The following is a 20,394-nucleotide window of genomic DNA, read 5'->3' as shown; positions in this document are numbered from 1 at the left end:
TTAGGTACTTTATTTTTCTTTTTGCTCTAGCAAGTGGGATTCTTTTTCCTGATTTCTGATTCTGATATTTCATTGTTGTTGTATGAAAATGCCTTCAATTTCTGAATGTTGACTTTGTATCCCGCTGTTTTGCCAAATTCACTTATTAGGTCGAGTAGTTTTTTGGTGGAGTCTAAGGAGTTTTCTATGTACACTATCATGTCATCTGCAAACAATGATAGTTTTACTTTCTCATTTTCAATTAGGATGCATTTTTTTTCTTATTCTTGTCTGATCACTGTGGCTAAGACTTCCAATACTATGTTGAATTGAAGTGGTGAAAGTGGACATCCTTGTCTTGTTCCTGATCTTAGTGGGAAAGCTTTTAGCTTTTGCCCATTGAATATGATGTTGGCTGTAGGTTTTTCATGGATGGCCTTTATTATGTTGAAGTATGGCCCCTTTATTCCCACTTTGCTGAGTATTTTTATCATAAATGGGTGCTGTACTTTATCAAATGCTTTCTCTGCATCTATCGATATGATCATGTGGTTTTCGTCTTTCCTTTTGTTTATGTGATGTATTACATTTATTGATTTGTGAATATTGAACCACCATTGCATCCCTGGGATGCATCCCACTTGATCATGATGGATGATCTTTTTAATGTATTGCTGGATGTGGTTTGCCAATACTTTGTTGAGGATTTTAGCATCTATGTTCATCAGTGATATTGGCCTGTAGTTTCCTTTCTTTGTTGTGTCTGTATCTGGTGTTGGAATTATGATGGCCTCATAAAAAGAGTTTGGGAGTCTTCCCTCTTCTCGGAATTTTTGGAATAGTCTGAGAAGGACAAGGGTTAGTTCTTCCTTAAATGTTTTTTAAAGTTCTCCTGGAAACCATCTGTTCCAGGGCTTTTGTGTGTTGGGAGTTTTTTGATTACTACTTCATTTTCCCCAGCTGTTACTGGTCTGTTCGGCCTTTCTACTTCTTCATTCAGTGTTGGAAGGCTGTATATCTCTAGAAATTTGTCCATTTCCCCCAGGTTTTCAAATTTCTTGGCATATAATTGTTCATAGTAATTTCTTATAATTCTTTGTATTTCTGTAGTATCAGTTGTAATTTCTCCTCTTTCATTTGTGATATTATTTATTTAGGTCCTCTCTCTTTTTTTCTTGATGAGTCTGCTTAAAGGCTTGTCAATTTTGTTTATCTTTTCAAAGAACCAGCTCCTGGATTGGTTGTTCATTTGAATTGTGCTTTTATTCTCTATGTTATTCTGTTCTGCTCTGATCTTGATTATTTCCTTCTTTCTACTCACTCTGGGCTATGTTTGTTGTTGTTTCTCCAGTTCTTGAAGCTGTAGGGTTAGGTCATTTATTTTAAATGTTTCTATCTTTTTTATGTAGGCCTGTATTGCTATGAACTTCCCTCTCAGGACTGCCTTTGCTGTGTCCCATAGATTTTGGACTGTTATGTGTTCATTTTCATTTGTTTCCAGAAACTTTCTGATTTCTTTTTTGATCTCATTATTGACCCATTCATTGTTTAATAGCGTGCTATTCAGTCTCCATGAGTTTGAATGTTTTTGAGTTTTTTCCTTGAGGTTGTTTTCTAGTTTCAAGCCCTTGGGGTCCAAGAAAATATTGTTATGATTTAAATTTTCCTGAATTTGTTGAGGCTTGTTTTGTGTCCTATCATGTGCTCTATCTTTGAAAATGTTCCGTGTGCATTTGAAAAGTGTGTATTTTGCCTCTTTGGGATGAAAGGTTCTATATGTATCAGTTAAGTCCATTTGATTTAATGCATTGTTCAGCTCCCCAATATCCTTGTTGATGTTGTGTTTGGAAGATCTATCCATTGTTGATAGTGGGGTGTTAAAATCCCCTACTATCAGTGTGTTGCTGTCCATATCTTTCTTGAAGTCCTCCAAGATTTCCTTATATATTTGGGTACTCCTATGTTGGGAGCATATAGGTTTACAATGTTGATGTCTTCTTGATGGATTCTTCCTTTGAGTATTATGAAGTGTCCTTCTTGGTGTATTTTTATGGCCTTTGTTTTGAAATCTATTTTGTCTGATATATGTATTGCTACCCAGGCTTTCTTTTCCTATCCATTTCCTTGTAATATTTTTTTCCATCCCTTTACTTTCAGTCTCTGTAGGTCCTTTGTTCTGAGGTAGGTCTCTTGTAAGCAGCATATGTGTGGGTCATGTTTTTGTATCCATTCAGTTATACTATGTCTTTTGATTGGGGTATTTAATCCATTTACATTTAAAGTTATTATTGATAGGTACTTAATTATTTTTTCTCTTTGTACCTGTGTTCCTCTCTTTCTCACTCTTTTTCTTCATCTTTTAAAATAATCCCTTTAGCATATTTGGTACTGCTGGTTTTGTACAGGTGTATTCTTTTAGCCTCCTTTTGTCTGGGAAACTCCTTATTTTGCCTTCCATTTTAATTGAGAGTCTTGCTGGGTAGAGCAGTCTTGGTTGCAGGGCGTTGTTTTTCATTCCTTGGAATATTTCTTGCCATTCCCTTCTGGCTTGTAGTGTTTCTGCTAGAAGTCAGCTGCTAGCCATATCAGGGCTCCCTTGTATGTTACTACCTGTTTCTCCCTCGCTGCCTTTAGGATTCTCTCTTTGTCTTTGATATTTGCCATTTTTATTAAAATGTGTCTTGGAGTGGGCCTCATTGGGTTCCTCTGAATGTAACCCTCTGTGATCCCTGGACTTGTGTGACTTTTTCTCTCCTAAAATTAGGGAATTTTTCCATCATTATTTTTTCAAACAGGTTCTCTATCCCTTCCGCATCCCCTTCTCCTTATGGTATCCCTATTATACAGAAATTATTATGTTTCAGGTTTTCCTGCATTTCCCTAAATACCTCTTCATTCTTTTTGAGTCTTTTTTCATTTTCTTGCTCTTTCCGGGAGTTTCTTTCTACCTTGTCCTCCAGGTCACTGATTTGTTCCTTTGCTTCATCTAACCTGCTTTTGATTTCTTCTACTCTGTCCTTCAGTTCAGATATCGTATTCTTCATGTCCTCTTGTCTCTTGATAATTTATATGTCCTTTTTCATGCTGATATAGTTTCCAGTAAGTTCCTTATAGTTTCACTGTAGTTTTTGGTAATTCTCTTTGAGCTCACTGAGCTCACTGATCTTCCTTAGAACCGTTGTTTTGAACTCAATATCTGATAGTTTACTTGCCTCTATTTCATTTAGTTCTCTTTCTGGGAATTCCTCCTTTGTCTCCGAGTTGGGGGTGTTTCTTTGTCTTCCCATTATTTGTGAGACTGTTCTTTTTTGCTTCTGCTTCTTAAATTGATCTGTCTTGATTGCGGACTTTGTGGTGTGAACTTCTACGGTAGGAATCTGCTCTTCTCTTTTTTTCTTTCTGGATCTGCCTCTAATGATGTCAGGTGTTGTTCCCGTCTGACCTTAGGCAGTCAGTTTGACACTTCCAGGAATCTACTGCCTGTGGCTGTCTCCTCCCATTGTTAATCTAGTCACTATGCACTTAGCAGTCAGACTTAGGCATCATAGGATGGGTTAGAGTCCTCCTGTGGGCAGGGTTATTGTGTCATCTCATGCTGCTACCACTCAGGGGAGTGGTCTGCCTGAGCAAGATGGCTGCTGCCATATGGTGGAACAGTCAGCACCACGTTCTTGCCAGCTAGTCCCTCAGTTCTCACTCCAAAGCTTCTGTCTCTAGTCTCTCCTCAAGCATCTCTAGACTACTCTGCACCCCCTGTAGCCAGGGATCTACGATCTGTGACTGCCGCTCTGGACTCAGCAGTCATGCAAGGCCCATTTTCTTAGACAAGCTCTCTATTGGGTCTAAGGCAAAGCAATACTGGAAGGGCCCAAATAACTTTGACACTCCTCTCCCCCAATCTCTGAGTTAACTAGACCCTGCCAATTTATTTAACCCAAGCTAGTTTTCTCACCTTTAAAAAACAGATGACTCATCTGTCTCAGCTTCTTGGGCTGGTTGTGAAGTGTAAGCGGTGCCACTGACCTATTACCCATTATGACAAACCTGGGCTGGCCTCTGGGCTTCTAGGCTGTCAGTCTCTTCGGACTGTGCAGCATTTCCCAGTGCCTTCCGTGGTCCTCTGCCAAGTTTGGCTGAAGTGAGGGCAGAGTCCAAGGGTTTTGGTATTGCAGATAAAGATGCTAAGAGGCCTACAGGATCTTTAGTCCTAAAAAGAGTTCTAGTTGCATGGGAACCAGAAAAGAGTGTCAGAACACCTGGGTTACAAATGCTCTTCTGGCCCTTTCTAGGCACACAGTTTTGGCAAGTTATTCTCCATTGAGCCTTAATGTCCCTAACTGTATAACATGAATAAGAGTATTTTCTTCATAGGATTATTCTGAGCATTAAAGGAGTTGATATATGCAAAAAGCCTAGCCCAGTGCCAATCCACACACAGCATGCATCTGTGTGACCATTAGTACTGAATGTGCATGATACATGTATAACCATTAGTATGGAGGTGCCATACATGTGTAATCAGTAGTACTAATGTGTGATAACATGTGATAACAATTAGTAACATGTCATATGTGTAACTGTTAGTACTGAACGTGTGTGATACACATGAAAAAAAGTCGATGTCATTAAAGAAAGAGGAATTATTCTAGAATAAGAGATAAAAGGAACTGAAGAAAAGAATGTGTAAAATACATTTGGGGAAATATGAATATTTAACAATATTAAAGTATTAATTTCTTTGGTGTGATAATTTTGTGTGGTTACACAGGAGAATGTCCTTCTTACAAGATATATACCAAGGTATTTAGGCATCAAGTGTCACAATGACTTAAGCCTTCTTTCAAACACTTCAGCAAAAAGAAAAATACAGAGAAACTATGTATAGATATATCAATATAGATATAGACAAAATAGGGCTGTTAACTACCATTAAATTTAGGAGGTGCAATTTTTTGTATGTTTAAAAATAGTATAAAGTTGAGGGGAAAAAAGAAATCTTACCTGACATTACCAGAACTTCCTGAATTAAACCTTTGAGCTGAACTATCTTCCTTGAAGAAGTCCTCTGGGAAGGCTGGAGTTGTGTATGTGAACCCACTATTTCCTGTCAGTATGGCATTTAGTGGGATATAGTCTTTACCATCCTAAAATACCAAAGATCAAGTTCTAAGTGCAGAAATTTCTACTTCAACCTATTTCTGTGGAACATTGTGTCAGCTTCAACTATGTCATTTACACAATCTTAGTTTTGCTTTGGAAAGATCATTCTGTGAAAGACAACTGTGTGCACATGTATGCATGCAAACACACCACTTTTTTAACTGCTGATCTCACCTATTAAAACATCCCTTTGTCCCTTTGACTAACACTCAAAGGCACCTGGGTTCTCATATGCTAGACAAATTTAGCTTTACCTGCTGTACATTTGCTTGAAGCAGATCGCCAAGTTTTTCCACAAGTTCTGCAAACCTTGGCCTTTCTCTGGGGTTTCTGTGCCAGCAGTCCAGCATGATCTGGTAGCTGTCGGTGGGAGCACAACAGAAATGGCTGGAGAGCAGGGTAATTACAAAGATCAATGGCATGACAGCAAAGTGATGAGTGTTGTCATGCATATAAAGAGTATGCTTTTTGTATGATATCTGCCTGCATTTGTAGATTGGCATATGCAGCAGCAACATGTAAGTGGTGGTTGGGGTCTGGTCCTGCCAGTAGTGGAAAATATGTCTACAAGGGCAGACTAATGAACTACTCTCCAGGGTCCATCCCTGACCCAGAGTTATTTGGAAAGGAAAAAACATTGTTCACTTGTAGTTAGATCTGAAGTGTAGTACTTCTCTCCTCACTGCCAAAAGACAATGTCCTTAAAGGCAAAAGTTAACATAGACACAAATATTAGTGGATGCATAGTTTGCAGCACTTAGTACATTCTCGGGCTGTAACAGAGGTCGGCATGTGGCATTTCCAACTCCTCACAGTTACGCTATTGAGCTCAGCTGTGGAGACTGATGGCGAAGGCCCTGTGTACAGGACTCACATCACCTTTAGTGTGAGCATTTCCCTGGGCTGTGTGCAAGGTCCTTGTGTGTGGCTGATTTTCCTCTAGCATTTCAAAGCCGCCATTACAAACTAGCTTCCTACCACTTAAGGCAAAAAATACAGGCTGGGCTTCTGGACATGAAAATGTTTGTCTTAATATTACAGAAGCTGAAACTTGTCCTGGGATTTCAATGTCAGCATGTTGCTCTGTGATTCTTCTCTGACATTTAAGAAGTGAAGGTATTGGGCCCTTCTCTTGCTTGTGTCTGCAGGGAGTATAGATCTCTACCTGCCCCTCTTAGCAAAACACACCCAAGCTGTCTGCACACATACTGGCCTGAGGATTTATTTTTTTGGCTCTTTGCTCTGCTCAAGCGATGTTTATGGTAAGTAATCTCTTCTCTCAGAAGATCATCTGGATGAGAGAGGAGTCTGACTGAATAAGATCTAAATATGAATGCAGAGACTTCTGGTCAAGATGGAGGCATAGGGAAACATGACTCACCTCCCACACAAAAATTACAACTGGACTCAAAACAAAGATCACCTGGAATAGTCAGAAAACCAAGCTGTGTGGAAGTCTGACAATCAAGGAATTAAAAAAGTCACATTCATCCAGATGGATCAGAGGGGCAGGGATGTGGAGACACATGGAGAAGCATGGAGATGGGAAGACGCAGAATGGGTGATCCCACAACCCCATGGTGGATAAAAATCAGGCAGGATACGTCAGGAGCAAGGGATCCCAGCACAACACCAGATCACCCAGACCAGGGTTCCAGTGCCAGGAAGATAAGTCCCCATAACTTCTGGTTGTGAAAAACAGTGGGGGTTGGGGTAATAGAAGAAACTGCAGAATTCTCAGATGTCTCCTGTTAAATGGCCTGCAACAGATTCAGGACTCAAGCAGACTCACTCCCTCTGGGCTTCAGCACTGGGGCAGCAGCTGGAAGGGCACCAGTGGCATACAGGGAGAAACTGGAAGTGCCTGACATCAGGGTGAGTGCTGGGGGACAGCTTCCTCCCCGACAAAACTACAGAGATCAGGCAGTGGCACTGTCCCTTTTCTGAGCCTTCACCAACACAGAGCCACAGAACAGCAACATCATGTCGGAGGCTCCATCAATCTTATCATATAGGTTGTCCCACCCAGGCAATTACCTAAGGCACTGCCCCATCCAATTTACTGGCGCACTTTTCTACAATGGGCCATGCGGCTAAGTCAGGGAAATAAAGCAGCTCTACCTAACATATGGAAACAAACACAGAGAGGCTGCCAAAATGAGCAGACAAAGATACATGGCCCAAATGAAAGAACAGAACAAAACTCCAGAAAGAGAACTAAACAAAATGGAGATAAGCAATCTATCCAATACAGAGTTCAGAACACTGGTTATTAGGATGTTCAAGGAACTCATTGGGTGCTTCAACAACATAAAAAAGACCCAGGCAGAAATGAAGCTTACACTAAGTGAAATAAAGAAAAACTTACAGGGGACCAGCAGAGGAATGGATGAAGCTGAGGATCAAATCAATGATTTGGAACATAAGGGGAAAAAAAAACACATTCAATCACAACAGCGAGAAGAAAAAAAAAATCCAAAAAAACAAGGGTAGATTAAGAAACCTCTGGGTCAACTTCAAACGTACCAACATTTGAATCATAGGGGTGCTGGAAGGAGAAGAGAAAGAACAAGAAATTGAAAACATATTTGAAAAAATAATGAAAGAAAACTTCCCTAATTTTGTGAAGGAAATAGACATGCAACTCCACAAGGCGCAGGGAATCCCAAACAAGATGGACCCAAAGAGGATCACACCAAGACACATCATAATTAAAATGTCAAAGGTTAAAGATAAAGAGGGAATCTTAAAAGCAGCAAGAAAAAAGCAGATAGTTACCTACAAAGGAGTTTCCATAAGACTGTCGGCTGATTTCTCAAGAGAAACTTTGCAGACTAGAAGGGACTGGCAAGAAGTATTCAAAGTGATGAAGAGCAAGGACCTACAACCAAGACTAGTCTATCCAGCAAAGTATCATTTAGAATTGAAAGGCAGATAAAGTGCTTCCCAGACAAGGAGAAGCTAAAGGAGTTCACCATCACCAAGCCATTATTGTATGAAATGTTAAAAGGACTTATTTAGGAAAACGGAGATCGAAGTGATGAACATTAAAATGGCAATAGATTCACAACTATCAACAACTGAGTCTAAAAAGGAAACTAAGCAAACAAGGAGAACATGAACAGAATCACAGAAATAGAGATCACATGGAGGGTTATCAGCTGGGAGGGGGGAGGAGGAGAATGGGGGAAAAGGTGCAGGGATTAAGAAGTACAAATTGGTAGTTACAGAATAGGCAGGGGGTGTTGAGAACAATATAGGAAACAGAGAAGCCAAAGAACTTAAATGTATGATCCATGGATATGAACAATTGTGTGGAGATTGCTGGAAGGAATGGGGGGCACTGGGTGGAGGGGGGCAAAGTGGGAAAAATTGAGTGAAATGTAATAGCATAATCATAAAATATATTTTTTAAAAGTCTGAATGGGCTCAGAATTTGGTACTGGGTAGAGACCTTATGGCCACACTCCTTTCCCAGCTCAGGGCCTGGCACATAAGCTGAAGGAGGTCAAACTGTTCTTGGGGAGGGGAGGGCACCCAAGGAACCCAGTGCCCTCTGACCTCTGCTGCTTCCCTGCCTCATACTTTCAGGCTGTCTTCGAAGGAGAGCCCGACTTGGCTTCAAAGAGTATGAAGCAGCTGGTAAAGAGAGAGTATAGAAAGATATAAAAAAGAGAAAATGAGAGTGTCAGAAGGAAGGTAAAACAGATTAAAAGAGTGGAACTACAGGCAAATTTAATATGCAAAGTTTATATCATGATTCATAAGCAGCTGGCAAAAATACAGCACAATCAGTTACATGACACACATAAGTCAGAAGTTCAAAACAAATTCGTTACTTGGAAGAAGCATGGCTGTTCCTAGAACTGAAATGTGAAAGGAGGCCCCCCGCTGGATGCCTCTCAACATCATGGCTACCTAGGTAATAATGACTTTGTGGGAGTGTCTCGTACATTGTCTTTTAATGTTGCCCAAAGTCTTCACAGAAAAAATCCCATTCAGTAAAAACAATTCTGAGAGGCAAAACAGCGCGGTCCAGGTGATGTGTCCTAAGGTTCTGAATTAACCCAGGGATAAACTTCTCGGTGCCCAGGGGAGCGGTGCACCAGTGGTCTTGGGACACCGTCCCAAGTACCAGTCTTTAAATGCAAGCTTTCTTCACAGTTTGGTGTCGAGGTTATGTTTTCTGACAAGTACTCAGTAAGCAGATGTCTGAGGCCTCTGACTGGGAACAGGAGCTCATGAAGATTACTTGTCTGAATCACAAATTCTCCTATTCTTCTCAGGTGACTCTGGTTCCCTCCCACCCTTATGTTTCACCCTGTGCCTGTTCTGCCTAACTCCCAGCGGGTATGGAGTGGGCCAACCAGTTTGGGAGCTGTGAGGGCCCTTTCGAGGGTGTGTGTGGAACACTGCATTGGGACTCAATTACAGACAGAGGAGACTGGGAACGAAGATGGGAACTCTAACTCTGGGCCATTGCCCTTGTTCTCAGGAAGACACAGGCCAGGGCTTCAATGCCCAAGGTCTCAAACTGTCCCTGGCCAGCAGTGCCTCAGAGTGAGGGCTTAAGGCACTCGTTCAGGCCCAGGTCTGAACCACCATAACACAGATAGTCTGCAAAATCCTATGTGAATCTCATTTTAAGGTAAGTTTACCCATTTTACTAATGCTAAGATAGGTGCAAAAATGTATATACCACTGATCACTAGAGAAAAGTCAGATCCCTCACCCCAAGGTGCATGGGCTGTGACGGCAGAGGCTGGCCGGCTCCCACCTGACCGCATTCAAGCCTAACTGTCCAAGGCTCCTGTACCTTTAGCAATAACCAGATTCGCAGAAGCCATTGGAAGAACATGAAACAGGCGCAGATGAGCTATAAAAAGAAGCCAAAGCAGGAAAGGCTTGGGCTGGGAAGACAACAAGGAGCCCCCAAGGCAGGAGCACCAGTGAGAGCACCGACTTGTCTCAAGCCAGCGGCATCACTTCCCATTGAGTGAGCCCAGGGGGATGCCACCCTGCAGGGCTCTTCCAAGTTCTCAGCGCTGAAGCTAGCCAGACAGACCACCTACAACTTGTTGGTGTTTTGTATTTTGATTCTTGGTTTCTGATTTCTAGTTTCCACTTCTCTTGCCTAAAATTCAATGCAAATTATCTCAGCAAACACCAAAGGAAGAGGAAAAAAACATAAACCGCTTATTTCCACATTGAAAGACATCTGATTAAATAGGCTCTGGGCAGAAAACCAACAAGTGAGCATTAAACAGTTTTACATCACTAAGTAAACAGGTTTAGTACAGCAAAGGGACACCAGTGCACTCAATCCAACAGTCCTCCTCGCAACAAGCCAGGGGTGAGGGGCCTAGGGGAAGAACTTCCTGTCCTAGCTGTCCCCCAAGCTCCCAAGTGCATGCCACTTTAGGCCGAGTTCAGGTCACAGAATCCCAGTTCTGAGAACTGCACTTCATCCTCACCCCAGCAGCTTTCATATGCTTGACAACATTTCAAAAGCTGCTTCTTTCTATCATTCCTGAAATAAACCCCTAGAATTAAGAAACAATCCTATTTAAGGGCTGCGTGGGGTACCAGGGCTACCTGGGAGAGGTTTATGTGAAGACTGGAAGATTTGGTAAAGTCCAAGGGAGCTTTTAGTCCAAAGTTGATATGACTGTGTAGCCCTACAGTTATTTTGGACCAGGAGCTGGGTAAGAATTGGAAATATAGCCTGCAGGTATGTAACATAGTTTTGTGGACTCTGGACTCAGACTGATTTTGCTTAACTTACAAGTGATGTGGCAAAGCACTTAGATGCCCTATACTTTGGTTTTCTCTTCTGCAAAATGGAGATAATAATAGTACCTGCTTCATGGAATTGTTATGAGCATTAAGAAAATTAATATATATTAAAAGTACTAAAAACAGTGCCTGGAACTTTATAAGCACTAAATAACTATTAAACATTGTTTAATAATGACTACAATTATTACTATCACTGTTAGTAATAAAGAACTCACTCTTGTGATTTCCACATTATGTGAAAAGTGGAAAGGACTATTTAATTCAGAGCATGACTGCGACGTATTAGAGAAACATTTCTACTAAGGCACGTGGGGTGTGTTCCTAATTTAACAGTTTCCTGGGATCTAGGGAGACCGGCCCCAGGGACAGCCTTCTAAATTTGTCTCCTCTACTACTTAGCTGATGGTGGGCAAATCACTTCACTTGTTAGGGGCTTAGTTTCATTATTTATCAAAGTCAGATTATACGTCTGCCTGCCTGCTCCTCAAGGTTGCTGGGAACTTCAAATGAGATGGTACGGGGGAAAACACATAGAAAACCTAAAATGTAAAGTAATCTCATTTTAAACCAGATCTCCCAGTGCTTTCCTCTCTCTACCAAGTAAAAGGAAGCAAGTAATTAAAAACTCTCAATGCCTTCAACATTATAACCCCAATGCTGCCCAGGGGCTAATGGATCTGTCCCCACCTCTCAGACAGGGGCCTTGCCTCAAACTCCCTGCATGTTCCTGATGAGGACAGCATTGTGTAGGACTGACAAGAACGGGTCCCCTCTGCCCCTTCTTTCCTCTCTGCATGAAGGCTGCTCACTAACTCTGCCTTCACAGGCCTGAGTCCCCTGTCCTCGTCCTGCATCTGACCTAACCTTGTCTCCAGACGCGAAGGAAAGAGACCGCGACCTTGCACTTTGGCCAAGCCCACACTTCCTTCATTCTCTCTGACTCCTCCTCAAAGGCCATCCCAGGGCTTTGGACAGGACCCCATTGTGCGGGTGGGGTGTGGAGGGCCGCCTGTCAGTTCAGGAAAGGTGGTGCCACCCTGGGGAGGCCCATGTCCTTGTCAGCAGCTCAACAAAATTGCAAGTGTCATCACATTCCTGCTCAGGACTCAAAGTGCAAAACATCCACAAAGCTTCGGGAAAAATGAGCATCCCAGAGAGGCAAGCAAGCACTGAACAATGGAGAAACCTTCACACAGAGTCCGGCATCTTCCTGGAGTCACAGGGCTGCACAACAGGAAATCACCTCAAGAAGAAGCTGCAGACAATTGTCCAGCCGATTCCTCAACTGAGCCTAAAGCAGTCTTACTGCCCAAGTAGCCTCTGGGGAATGTAATTACTAATTCCATCAGGAAATGCCCCCGTTCCTCTCCTATTCCTCTTCCACTGCATTCCAAACCAAATCCCCTAACTGGTCTTTAGTGAAGATAGAGGACTGGCCTTGGTGGCTTCTAGTCCTTCATCCCTGTGGCTGCTTAGTGCATCTGGCTTCTACTTTGTGCGTGAGGACAGGTCTTACATTCAGCTCCTGAGTTGTCTGTTGGTTTTGCCCAGATTCATACCAGAATTGAGTTTCTGACTTCAGTTACCAGCCAGAGGTCTTAAAAAGTCATGCCAGTGATCAAGAGAGGAAACAGGTAAGGATGGAGCAAGGACAATGTGTCTCTCACTTCTGGAAAATACTCCCAGCACAGCTGGGCCTGCTCGAGGCTAAAACTCAACAGAACATCCCCTTTCTGAGATATCCGGCTGGGACAAGAGCTGTCAGGTAGGGAATGGAGGGGCCCAAGGGCTCACATTTCAGGAGTTGCATATTCAGGAGCCCTCATCCTCATGCCCTCCTTCAGGCGACTGCAGAAGTCCTCGTCCATTTGTACTCCTGGATATGGAGACCCACCTGCCGGGACATGGGGAAAGCACAGTGCACATTATGGGTTCAGGGTACAAAAGACCATGAGGGGTAATTCAGTGCCTGTTTCCTCCCTTTAAAGTGATAGTTTAGTAATAAACTCCCAGTGATTGCAATGGATCTCCACACACAGGACAATCCATACTGAAGCTCAGCAAATCCTTGCTAGTGACACACATGTGCTTGGTTTGTCCCATGGTGCTGGATGCCCCCCAGTCATTCCTGTGGCTACTCCTGTCTGTTTGGTCAGGAGAGAGGGTATCATCTAAAGGGTCTCTTCCCTCTCCCTGCAAGGAACTCTAAAGAAATCCTATTATGAGAGACTCATTCCCTGGGTCAATGACTTTCTTTTTAAAAGAACAAGGGACTTGGAATAGGTCTCTTGTGGATTATTCACATCTCAGTAAGAATGATTTTAATTCACTACTTTCCTGTAAACTTGGGACCTAGGGAGCCTAGTTGCTATGATAGGCCTGAGGAAAAGGGCGGCCTTGGGCTCCAGGAGTAGGCTGAGTGTAGGGGTTGCCTGTGGACAGGAGTCTGTGGACCAGAGGGTCCCAGAGGGGTCCAGACTTTGCCTTTTGCTAGTTTTACTGTTCAGGATGCCCACGTAACCTTTCCTTTCAGGGGTACTCTTGGCTGGAGGTAGTGACGAACCAGGTCTTCTAGTCTGCTCTGTTCCAGACCTCGAACCTTGTCTATCTCAGCATTTGTTTGTCTGCACTTTCTAGTGATTACTGCTGGTAGGAAGCAGCTGGGAGGCGTGCAGCGCTGGCGCTGTGTCATGTCAGGGCCATTGTGGCCGCCAAACTGCTTTCAAAGACTGGAAGCAACAGGTGCCTGTCATCGAAAGCAGAGGAATGATTTTCACACATTACAGGAAACCAGGGATGTTACTGGGTGACTTTTATTTGCTCTGAAAGGCAAATTTTTGCCAAAGTCCAGAAGACTCTTGGCTAGATGTGGGGACATTTGGGCGGCCTCAGAGCATCAGTGTGTGTCTGCAAGCTGATGTGGGCTCTGTGCACATCTCTGTGCTAGGGGCCTTGAACATGGTTTCTAGCCACCCACAGTGGATGTTACTGTAAGAATAAATACAACCAGTGTTCCCATTTTTTTCATCCCACATAAACCTGGGTCCAGGACCAGCTGTGTCACTATTAGTGGCGCTAGAAAGGCCTCCTGTTCCTAACACTGTTGGATCTGTGTCTGTTGGGGCCTTTTCTAGAAAATTCTGAGAAGAGGAGTGATGCAGAGAGGGAGGAAGGAAGGGCATTAGGAATCCAGGTGTTTGAGGAATTAGGAGAAGCGGGCAAAGGACAGGAAAAGGAGTAGCCGGATTGGCTGGATGTAAACCTGACTTCAGATTTTATACTGTCTGACTTTTTCTGGTGTTTGTATAAAGCACCTTTACTATACAGGGTACATATTCATGCACCATTCCTCGTTGGAGACTCTACATGGAGCCATGCCTCTAAGGGATTTCAGTTCTTTCAGATGCTGACCTAAAGGTTGTATCTATCCAAAGTACACTTGGTAGACATTTGGTTCAGGTCTATCTGATCTCTTCCTTCCCCCAAATTTACCTAAGGAGAAGATTTCCCACAGCAGTACTCCGTAAGACCACACGTCGCTCTTGGTGCTGTAGATTTTGTCAAAGATAGATTCAGGAGCCATCCATTTCAGAGGAAGTCGAGTCTGGAAAAGGGCAAGGAGGCCTTGAGCAGAAGAACATGCAAATGCAGCACATTCAACCCAAGGGCCCGTAGGGTCACCTCCCAGATAACATTTGGCCAGAAATAATTTCCTAGAGCAATTACGGTTTTCTAACACAGAGTAAACTCTTATAACATGCAGTGTTATTCTAAAAGCTATACTGATTCCTATGAAGATAATAAATGTTTAGTGAGCCCCTCCTATGTGTCCTGTATGTCTTAACTCTATGACTCTGTAAAAATCATTTCCCTGCCCAAAATTTGCCCTCCTCAGCAACCCGGTAAAGAGTGCTCTGAATTAGAAGGCATCCTGAAATCCATTAATTCCAGCATTTTTTTCTTAGGAAGGAGGATTTTTGAAAGGCATTCTTATGCAGCAATACAGAATTTTAAAAGTCATTGAATGGTGTAGTGGGCAAAGACATTGGAAAGAAAGAAAGTGAGAGACAGTATTTAGGACAACATGTGGCTGGTGTTCAGGTGTGCAGACAAATTTTTGTTCTCTTCTAGGTAGCAGAAATCCCAGTGAGTTAGGCCTTACCACTTTAGATGGATGGGAATTGACCAGAAGTATGGGACAGTGGAGGGACGGAGAAAAATGCAAGGGGACGGTCAGGGAGAGGCTGAAAGAGACATAGATGAACAGAAGGGGACAGACAGACACCATAGGTAGATGCCATCTCTGCTAACCAGGGCTCCCCAGGAAAGTATGTTGATTGTTTTTTTTCTTTTATAAAAAGAAACTGAGGAGCAGTGGCTCTCAAAGTAGAGTCCTGGGCCCAGCTGTGTCAGCAGCATCTAGGCATTTTTAGAAAGGCAAATTCTCCGGCCTCACCCAAGACTTACTAAATTAGAAGTTCTGGGGGTGGGGCCCAGCAATCTGTAGTTTGATAGGCCCCTTCGGTGATTTGTATGCTCACTAAAGTCTGAGAACCACTCCTGTAGAGTAACCAGCAGAACCCACACACAGGCTTAAGCTCTCAGGGTATAGTCAGGAGGAGAGAGGACACAGGAGGTCACTTACAAAAGTGAAACATAACACTATGTCCACAAACAAGCAGGGAAGAGAAGCCAGTGTGAGCCAGCAGGGGGGACACGAGGCATGGAAGGTGGGAAGAGGGGGGTGGGGACACAGCTTCCTCAACAGCAAGATAATACCAGTACCTTCCCCCACCCTTTCCTGAGATGTATACACCTGCTGAATCAATCACCCGGGTTTATTTGGGGAAAGAGTCCAGGCTGTTCTTTCCAGTGGTGCTGAAAACTCCCACAGGAGTCAAAGGGAGGCACCCGGGGCCCTGCTAAACACTTCTCAGGTTAGCAAGCTCAGGCAGCGCTGCCCAGAGGACAGGGACCAAGCCAGGAATGAGGGAGAACAGAACCGGAGACGTTGGTCTCCCTGGGACACAGCCCATCTGAACTGCTTCTCCCCAGAAAGCTCACGATGGTTTTGAGGGACCACTGTCAAGGAAGTGCAAATATTTACCAAGGGTTTTGGTCTGTGGTTTAAAAGTGATAGGGTATAAAGGAGCCAAATAAACATCAAACTGACTTACATCTCCTTTTCTCACATAATCGGGGTTCTTATAAATATCCCGGGCAAGGCCAAAATCGCAAATCTTCACCACGTTGTTCTCAGATAAAAGAATATTTCGTGCTGCCAGGTCCCGATGAATGCACTATAATAAAAACAGTTGCATAATCAATGCATTTCCTCAATCTAACTGACTAATTTCCTGCGGCTTCTCAGTGTCATTATTCTTCTTATTTCGAGGATCTGTTACATGACGGAAGCAACCCCCAGTGCACACGGAGTCGCCATAAACGTGGAGGGCCTCTTTGCAAACAGAGGCCCCTGGAGGCCCCACAGTCAAGGCAAGGCCTGAATCTACTTTGCTACTGTTTCACAGCACAGCAACCTGGTCAATGAAGTTGCAACCGAATTCTTCTAGTGAGCCAAAGTTTCCCCCAACCTTTGATCCTGAGCTGTGGAAACTACACAGCGCTCACAGAGCCCTGCTGGGAAGTGGTGTATGCTGAAACTCTGGCCAGTGTTGCAAATACACTGCAGGGCAAAGTGGGAAATAGGGGCTAAGTTTGTCTGCTGAGATTTTTCCCTAGAGTTAAGTACTACCCCCTGGTATCTAAGACTCGTGTTATCAAAATTCCTCACTCCTATCAGGACAAACTCAGGCATTTGTCATGATGCTTACTTTGCATTTAAGGACATAAGCATAAGCAAATACTAAGAAAAGTGGATTTAGAGCAAACGTGTGTTTGTCCATGTTAGTGTCCACATGTCCAGGCTTGGCAAAGAATAACCGTGAAGAGCAAGGCTGACCTTTCTTGAAGACAAAAACTCCATGCCTCTGGCCACTTGAAAACTGTAAGAAATCAGGTCTTCCATGGTTATGGGCTGCTTGTAGAAATCATCGGAATCTGGAAAGCATTAAAACCAAAGCAGTCTGTAATGGCACTTGCTATTCCGCCAAATCCCAGCTTATGGGAACAATGTTAATAAAACAGAACAAACCAACAAGTGGATCAGAGTTCATTTTCAAGAGCATTTGAGTTTCAGTACAAATATCAGAGATTTTTCCAGGCCTCTGGCCCATTTTACCCAAGCATAGGGGTGTGTTAAGACAGAAAGGCTTGAGGGGAGACAATTGTACAGAGTTCCTTGTCAAAATTAGTAACTCTGTAAATAATCCTAATTCAAATCTTATCTCCTCAGGACATTAACCTTCAAGTCTCCCATGGATGTTTATTAGGGTGATAAATAAGAAAAAAATTTCAGAGATGCACAGTAGGTTGTAAAAATATCTCAGACTGTAGGACAGGAAGGAATTAATACCTACCCTCCTCTTCCTCAACATCGCTTAGACTTTTATCTTCCTGAAACCCGGAGCTTGCGAAGCTCTCGCTGCTGGTGACACTATCTAGTCGTTGTTTCTTGCCTTGCTCCAAGTCTGGCTCCATTTTTTCTTTTTTAGGTTCCACGTGTAATGCTGCATCCTTTGCACAGAACAAGAAGGACACAGGTGAAAGGAAGCCCCAGACTGAAATCTCTCAAGTTGGCTACTGCCCGAGTTGAGAGAATGTCATGCCACACAATGGAGAGCAAGTGAGCAGCAAGGGCCCCGTGGTGACCAGGCGCCTGTCTACTCCTGGGGTTGTGGAGTCTATGCTGCTCTTGACAGGGCTTCTAGACAGCAACTTAGGTAGGATAAGGGAGGATTAATCTCAGCTGGAACTCACTGAGAGCTTATGCTGCGTGAGCCAGGATATTAGGATTTTCAGGTACATTTTCTCATTCAATCTTTCCAACAATTCTGTGAAATAGTTCTTGCTTATACATGAAAAAATAGGTTCCGAGAAGTCAAGTGGCCAAAGTCATATGCAGCTGGTAAATGGGAAAGCTTGAACTCAGGTTAGCCATCTTTAGTCTGTACCATTAACCACTTTTCCATACTACTCACCATCTTGTGGAAGATGATATGAATGATAGAAAAGGATCCCCAGTGAATTTGGGGCTTCATTTTGTAATCCCTGTGAGGAGTAATAGGAGAAGGCTAGAGTAATCAATTTCTCTGGTTTCCTCAGGAAAGGAGGGAACATGAACCTCCCCCAACCCTGGCCTCCAATGACAACAAAGATACAGTTTGGTCCCTACAGGGGCAGAAAAGGTCTTTCATCCTGGACTGAGCATCCAAGTCCTGGTGTGTAATCTGGCTCTTCCATTAAATATGTGATCTTGGGCAAATCACCTTACTTTTCTGGGTTGCATTTTCCCCATCTGAAAAGCTCTACCATCCCATCATGTTTTGACTCATTGAAAAGGAGTTGTTGCTCTGGGTGTTCTTGTGGAATCAGCAAAGATTTTTACCACAATTAGTAGTTCATCTAACCGTGACAACAGAAATTTAGCACTCACAGTGGCCTCATGACAGGACCACATACCTAAGCTCAATTCTGCTAGATGGCACAACTGAAAAGGGGCCTAGAGGTCCTGGGGTTCAGGGGTGTCCATTGATCCGTCAGTGCGATGTGGCAGTGCTAGGGTTAACCAGTCTTCCCTTCCTTCCGGGGCTTTTCCTCCACATGTCACAAAGCAGGAGTGATCCCTCCACTAGAGGGCACAATGGGAGCAAGCAGAGGACAGAGGAGGGAGCTTCAGGAGGGGCAGCGGGACAAACTGAGGTGTTGAGGGCATCAGGCTCCTGCCCTTGTAAAGACACCTTCCTGTGCTGCAGGAGGGGACGCCGGCCCCGAGGGAACACCTACTGCCACCCCAGGTGACCCGCCTGAGAGCTGGTGAAGAACATAAGCCTTTGTTACTGTCATCTCCCTGAGGCAGTTCGATTTGATTCTGCTCAGTTGGGCACTGGAATTTTGTTTTTGACGAGGCCCCCTGCAGGACAGAAGGCAGCAGAGGAAGAGCGCTGGTGAAGGGGTTGGGGAGGAAAGAGCTTGACGGGCCGCTCGCAGCACAGGTCTGCGGCAGCCAGCGCTCTCTGGGCAGCCTTCTTCCTCACTTTCCCAGAAATCTCAGCCTGGGGCATGTCTCCAAGACCATAATTCAAACTCCCTCACCTTCTTCCTGACTCTCAATCAACGGTTTATTCAGCTTTGTTTATTGGTAACCATTTCTGTTAAATAAGGGTTGATTTACTGAACTTTTGGGACTCGGTCAGAATACAGTGATTTATTTGGAAAACAAAATATCCCATTTCTATTTTGCCTTTTGGTTTTCCCTTCACCTTCTCTTTATATTCCTTTAGGTTCCAAATATGAAATACAGCCATGTGTTTTCCACAAAAACACTAGGCTCCACCAACAGGGTGGTGAATCATTAAATATAGCCAGAGAAGGAAGCAAACTCTTCAAAACAAAGGACGCACGAACCCAAACGTTCCATCCTGCCCTGATCCCTGGGGTATTCTGCTGGCTTAGTTCTTCCTGAAGCCAGTCCAGGATTTCAGGGACTGAAGGGAATTTGCACTGCTCTCTGCCCAGGGCACCACTTTCCACTTCTTCCTATGCTTTCCCCTCCTTATCCAGCGTAGGGCACAGAAAAAGCATTGGAAGGGGAGACGAGAGAGCTGGGTTCCTTCTCCCTGACTTCATCTCTTGGTAGGTGTGTGCTCTTAAGTCAATCACTTGAGTTTTCTGGGCACATCTATACTGTAAGAGTGTGAACTAGCTGATCACAAAGACCCTTTTCAGCTTTAAAATTCTAATTATGAGAGGGCATGGTTTAAAATTTGGGAAAATATGTTTTTGCATATATGCTGCCAGTCAAGTAGGATCGAAGTTTAGGAGATGAGAGACTGGGCGAGCTGTCCAGGGGTTCTTATTTGCACCATTCATGGATGATGGATACTTAATCAATAACACAAATCATATAGATCAGTTGCATAAGTTGGACTCACCCAATCTTTACATCTCAGTGGGTCAATAATGATGATGACGATAGTTAACACTCATTGAGTGCTTAACTGTATTTAATTCTCTCAACAATCCTGTGAGTTAGGCTTTGTCACTCCTTCCATTTAATAAGTGAGAAACTGAAACTTAGACTGAGTAACTTGCTCAAGGTCCCAGATCTCATGAGTGCTAGAAATAGGATTTAAACATAGGCAGTCTGATTCTAGAGTCCGAGTACTTAACCACCACACACATGGATTCATCACCTATATTGCTGATTATCAGTTAATAATGTTGAATCACTGTCTCCTGAGCTTCTCCAGACCAGAGAAGGATAGAACATTGGTGGGATGGGTGATACAGCAAAGTTTTATTAAACTCTTTTCTTCTCCACTCAATAATCTCTTT

The 20,394-nt window shown here is 43.5% G+C and overlaps 1 protein-coding gene across 1 annotated transcript in view; it reads right to left on the bottom strand.

Moving 5' to 3' along the window:
- The window catches only part of FLT1 (fms related receptor tyrosine kinase 1), a 187,773-nt gene that overhangs the window by 10,898 nt on the left and 156,481 nt on the right, over positions 1–20,394 (bottom strand). Inside the window, exons 22-28 of the mRNA XM_054577121.1 lie at positions 17,418–17,574; positions 16,901–16,998; positions 16,116–16,238; positions 14,431–14,542; positions 12,733–12,832; positions 5,394–5,499; positions 4,981–5,123 (exon numbers count right to left, since the gene is read on the bottom strand). Of these exons, the coding sequence (XP_054433096.1) occupies positions 4,981–5,123; positions 5,394–5,499; positions 12,733–12,832; positions 14,431–14,542; positions 16,116–16,238; positions 16,901–16,998; positions 17,418–17,574 (839 nt within the window). The remainder of the gene's footprint in view (positions 1–4,980; positions 5,124–5,393; positions 5,500–12,732; positions 12,833–14,430; positions 14,543–16,115; positions 16,239–16,900; positions 16,999–17,417; positions 17,575–20,394) is intronic.

This window comes from Pteronotus mesoamericanus, unplaced genomic scaffold (genome assembly GCF_021234165.1).
Source record: "Pteronotus mesoamericanus isolate MK-2021 breed Mesoamerican mustached bat unplaced genomic scaffold, CSHL_Meso_final contig_41, whole genome shotgun sequence".
Classification (NCBI taxonomy): Eukaryota; Metazoa; Chordata; class Mammalia; order Chiroptera; family Mormoopidae; genus Pteronotus; species Pteronotus mesoamericanus.
This window is presented reverse-complemented; position numbering and strand designations above follow the sequence as displayed.